The sequence below is a fragment of the Tupaia chinensis genome, unplaced genomic scaffold, assembly GCF_000334495.1.
Source record: "Tupaia chinensis unplaced genomic scaffold, TupChi_1.0 Scaffold142763_1, whole genome shotgun sequence".
Lineage (NCBI taxonomy): Eukaryota > Metazoa > Chordata > Mammalia > Scandentia > Tupaiidae > Tupaia > Tupaia belangeri.
Window position 1 is genome coordinate 58,745 of NW_006202609.1, and position 5,789 is coordinate 64,533.

At 39.5% G+C, this 5,789-nt stretch overlaps 1 protein-coding gene across 1 annotated transcript; it reads right to left on the bottom strand.

The window, feature by feature from the left end:
• Positions 1 to 6: 6 nt before the first annotated feature.
• On the bottom strand, positions 7 to 3,025 carry LOC102491420 (spindlin-2). The gene is made up of 2 exons (XM_006163677.2): positions 2,757 to 3,025; positions 7 to 2,012 (listed from the first exon to the last, which is right to left on the bottom strand). Exon 2 carries the CDS (start codon positions 2,008 to 2,010, stop codon positions 1,231 to 1,233), a length of 780 nt encoding a protein of 259 aa, XP_006163739.1. The 5' UTR covers positions 2,011 to 2,012; positions 2,757 to 3,025; the 3' UTR covers positions 7 to 1,230.
• Between the last annotated feature and the right edge of the window lie 2,764 nt (positions 3,026 to 5,789).

Genomic DNA, 5,789 nt, shown 5'->3' on the forward strand with positions numbered 1-5,789 from the left:
CAGGACAAACAGTGATGGGCCTGCTATTTCAGGGCTCAGCAAGGTTCCATTGCTAAGTATAAAATACTCTTCAAATGCAATGTGGCACATCTCTTAAGTTATAATAGACCCACTAACCCATCATAAGTATTGCTTATCCAGTGTAGGGGAAATGAACCAAGACCTTCAGGTCTAAGATTTAGCAAACCTAGTTGCTCTGGACAATGTGAGGAGGCAGGCAACAGCCCAGCACACAAGGTAATATTTTAGACTGAGTGATGGAATTCTGCTTGGCAGAATTCTGCTTGGCAAACCCCCTGTAATCAGGAAAGCTTTATAGGTACAAATTTGTATCCTGCCTAACTTGTCTCTTTCTTGTCCAGCTTATCCTCTGGGGAACCTGCAATGCATCTGGCTTCTTTGACAATTGCCACTTCCTTTGTGCACAGAGCCAGGTAGGGCAATGTGGATATTTCAAGAAGTCTAACATTTTCCTGGGACTTCCCATCCCTTATGGGCCTCCCTCCACACCTCTATCTGTATACTCACTCCCTCTATCAGTCTTGATTTTTCAAATTCCTCCTTCTTTGCTGTCCCTTCTTTTATGATCCAATCCCCTCCATTCCTGGCATGGACTCTCTGTTAGTGAATCTTTTAGTCTCTCCCCAGATCCCTGTCAACTTGATCATTCTCCTCCTTACTCTGTACCTCCTCTAATATTCTTTGTGTCCTTTTCTACTCAATTTATTCTACTTTTCTCTAAGCCACAAGATCTCATTATCTTTCTATTATTCATTATCCCCTACCCAGTTGGATGTTTCCCTTCATAGGTCACACCCCCAACCTCTCCCTTCTCACCCTCTGCTTATGCAGTCATCTTTTCATCTCCCCTCCCTGAGAGTCCATCTCTAGTTCTTACCCTCCCACTCTCCAGACCACACCAGCTAAATCTTATTCCATTTTTAGATAACTGATTATCTAGCTGAACTTCATTTACAGCCTGAATTGTCAGCTGCTCCTTCCTTTCTTTTATGCACCATGCACCCAACACATCCAATTTTTTTCAACAAGACAAGTGCTTACACACAGCATATGTACACATAAATGTGTATTTTTCAAAACAAAACAAGTTATGCTGGCAGAGATGCTGGGTTATCAAGGATCCTTATGCTTTCGATACAACTCTAAAGATAACATTTTTTGTGTATCTAAAAATTATACATTTGTCTCCACAAATTTGGAAAATGAACCCTAACAAGATGACTTTTTTACCAAATCATAGACATAGATATGGAAATCATCATCAAATTTGATGAAGTACACAGAAGGTTTGGCTTTAACTTGATGAATGACTTTGCCTGTCCTTTTGGAGCCATCTTCTTTGGTATATTCCACATGTTTACCTATCAGACCATCTATAACCCCATCTGGCTCCCTCTCTGCTGGAGATTCACTGGACTCTGCCATGATACGGAGGTCACCTTCTTTATAATCATCTAGAAGCTGGTACATGTACAGGACAGGATCTTTCTCATAGGTAATATAAAACCAAGTTTTCATGATTGGTGCTTGGGCTAAGACCATCCCCCTCCATTCATCCTTAGAACCATGCTCACCCTCAAACATATGTTCCACTGCTTTGCCAATTATAGTATTTGCAAGGCGCATATTTTTGACTCTAGAAAATGGCACCTTATCTGGAAGGATTTTAAGCTTTAAAATCCTTTCATCTCTGTGAAGTTCCAGTCCATAGACACAGTCAATTCCATCATATTTCACCAGATAAAGAGAGGGATTTATAGGCACCTGATCCAGAACAGTTCCTTTCCACTGGGTAATGGGATCATCACCTTCCTTCCATCCATGAGAAATTCTGCAGCCCACGATGTTCCTGCAGGGCTGGGAGGAAGGTCTGCCTCTCTGCCTTTTTTTAGAGGTCTTTTTCTTCCTCCTGCTAGTAGACCCAGTGTGGTGACTTACAGCTTCCCTAGTGCGTTGCTGTAGAGCTGCCTTTCTGTGTAGGGTCTTCATACCTGCAGGCAGAGGAGAAAGGCGAGGGAAAAATATTCAATATGCTATCTTCAATGTAGTATACCTTTTTTCTTTGTATCATGAAGTCCCTGTACACACTGCTGCCCATTATTTATGTGTTCAGCAACGTTAGATTATCAAGACACTCTTGGATGCCTGCCTGCAGAGCTGTCCTTCCAGGCTTGTTGGAAATGTAGGAAAGCTAGACAAGAGGTGACTATATTGGTTGTGATGATTTAAACCACAGCAAGAGGAAGTAGGCACTCTTCTGTATATTGCCTGGCTCCCTAACATCTTAATGTCCCCTCCTCCTCTTACTTACCATTTCTAAGTCCACCTCTTCATCTCTCCATTTCTCAGCATACATTCTTCATGTCTCCTGTCCAACTGCCTTCTGCTATTCTTCCCTCCTGCCTTTCTAATCCCATGCCTCCTGTCTGGTGCTCACCTCTCTTTCATCTCTCTTCCTGATTGTTCCCATTTTCCTACTGGCTTCCACAAGAATCCTTTTCCTTTCCTTTCATTGTTTATTTTGTGGCCACCTTTATACACCATCCTGGTGTTTTTTGGCTCCCACCTTCTCACACCCCAATCACCCGTCCCACTCTCTCTCATGTCTTATCCCAGCACCCACTCCATTTTTCCCACCCTGGGTATCAACCCCCATCCTCTGGTTCTATAGTCCAGTGTCCCCCTCCCAACCGCCCAAGATCACTGGTCTCACGTGCCCAAATTGAACTCCTTACTGCTACTTCCGTTAAGAGCCTGTGGCAGATGACGCTCAGTAGGTGACCAGCTGAGAGCTGAGAGGGAAGGATCTGTTAGCAAGGAGCTTTGTCTAGTAGGGCGGCGGGGCAAATTAACAGGTCGATGGCAGCGACGTCCTCACGGTTAAGCCTGCAGACCCTCCGCCTCCTTTTTGGTGGCGGCAGTCCCTCTGCCACATCAAGATTCCATCCGCAGCTGCTGTAGTCTCCTCCCTCTTTCGTCGCGTAGCTTCCTGCCAGGATATAGGCCTCCCCTTCCTGCCAAACACATAGCAACGGCTCCTCTAAATCCCCCAAACCTCCATTAACACACCCACCCCCCAAAAACCCCACCCCAATTATGGTTGACTTCTTTAAAGCAGCTCACAGTACATGTTGTACAATTTTTGCTGCATCTTTCTTTCTCTAAGAGCTGACCAAGACAGGCTAACAAAAACAGACTTGTGTTTGTACTGCGTGGTTCACAGGTACCTTTCCAAAATGAAAAGCTAGATGAACTCCCAGAAAGGAATTTATGGTAGGAGGAGAGAAATATGCTAGTGAGTCAGTCTGCTATCTTGACCCAATCTCTATGAAATTTTTTCTAACCAGTTCTTATGGGCAAGTATTGGTGGCATTTTTTCCCCGAATGCATAAGAATTGCATGCATAAAATGAACATAGTGTAAAATTTAAAAAAATGACTTGAAGAGGAAAAAAATCAACTGCAAGCCTATCTCCCATTCCTTAGGGCTTACTGCAAAATAGTTTTTATTATTTCCTTTGCCTTTTTTTCTAAGCTATTAGAAAGCTTGCATCATTTTTGCAAATTGAGATGTTAAAAAATTTTTGTAAAACTATTTTAGTTGATATTTTGAAAAATATAAATAATATATAACAATATTAGAAGTACTAAATACACCTTCATGTATTCCATGCAATTAATGGAATTAACATTCTATACAAATAATGTTAATTACTCTTGTTAAAACAAAAAATAAAACAGTAGCAATAAAATGTAGTTCTCTTTTATCTCTAGCAGTAATCCTGTTTCCTCCCACCTGTATAATATTAACAACCATCATTCAATTTAGTGTATTCTTAAGACTTTTTATGTATTTATGTAAGCTATATTATATAATTACAAAGATTTTTAAGGTGTATAAAATTTGACATATATATATATTTACTAGCAGACACTATGCATTGTATGTCTCATATTAATTTCTAAACATGTACATTATAAAGGATAGTTTTTCCACATGGTGAGAAAAAAAAGGAAAACTCTCTTCAATGGCATACATCTGAGAATTCAGGGAGATGGTGATTCTGAGTGTTTATGACCCAGGAAAATACTGTACAACTGATGAGAATATGACAGCTCTTTATTTTGTGAAAATAAATGATCTTGTACTAAACTTTATCTAGTATTTGATTTTTATGACTACATAAATGCATCCTTAAGGATATACCAGAATTTTTTTTCTTCACAGGTACATTGTCAGCATGCTTAAAATAGAACTCTGAAATAGTTCATAATGTAAACTAAATGTTAAACGTGAAATTTATCCTGTTTTAGTTATCTTGAAACTTGCTTTTTTCTTTCAATATTTTGTTTTCAAAATTTGTTATATATCTAATATTCCTTGTCATGAAGTCTATTTTAGAGTACATATAAGTGATATTTTAGGTCATCCAAAGAACAATGTATTCAAACATATATTCTGCTGTTGATGATCTTTTTGGTTCATTCCAATATTTAATTCTTACAAACAATGCCATAATGAATATCTTTGCATGCTCATACTACAGTTTTTGTAGTGTACATATTAGAAGAAAAAGAGCTAAATTATATGTATAAACACTTTAGATTTACTAAATACAGCCAAATTGTTGGGTAGGCTATATAAGTCAACATAGTATATATTCCCTGCTCCCCACAACCTGGCCAACTGCTGATATTTTCACATTTTTGGTATATGCCAAACTAATGAGTGATGAATGATAGCTCATTGTTTTAATTTACATTTTTCTGATTATTAGTGATATAGTAATTATTCTCCTTTGTTTGGCTATTCAGTATTCCTATTTTGAGAATTCTTTTTATGTTTTATTTTATGCTGTTTCTTTATGATTTACTAATACATTTGTATAGTCTTTTATCTTTTAAAAATTTAGAAAAGATAGAAAATAAAAGGAAAGAGAAAGAATTTTTCCTTCCTTTTCTTGCTTCAGGGTCTGGAAATAGATATGGACTGACCAGGAGCTGTACACCAGTGGTGTTGGGCCCAGAAAAGGGCAGCACATGCCTGAGATGGAGATTCCTGTGAATGTCCTTTTCTAGCTTCTGGGATCTGGGAGAGAAGGAGAAGTAGCTGGGAGCTGCACAGTAGTGATGGAGGAGGTGCAAATTGAAACCACAATAACATACCACCTAACCACAGTAAGAATAGCTAGGATTAAAAAATAAAGTGATGGAACCAGCAGTTAGCATAATGGCTATGTCGCTGGACTCCCACGTAGTCGACCACGGTTTGAGTCCCAGACCCAGTGGCTTAAACTCACGCCAGGCGCGTGTGCATGCGTGCCCAAGATCCTGGGAGGAGAACAGGGGAGAAGGGATTGCGGCATGGCCATCCCCCCTGGGGGGTGATTTCTCACTTTCTGTCTCTCTGTCTCTCTCTGTCTGTCTGGCGAGCGCACATGCCCTATAGCAAAAACCTCTCCAAATAAATAAATAAATAAATAAAGAGTGATAGGTGTTGATGGGGTTGTGGAGAAAACAGAACTCTCCTCCACTGTTGGTGGATATGTAAATTAGTACAGCCACTGTTGAGTACGATATGGAGGTTCCTGAAAACCCTAGAAATAGAACTACCAAATGATCCAGCAATTCCACTTCTGAGTATCTTCCCAAAGAATAAAAATACACTTATTCAGAAAAACACTTGAATATTTATGGTTTTTTTTTTTGCAGCATTACTCACAATTGTTAAGACATGGAACCAACCCAATTGTCCACTATCACATGAAT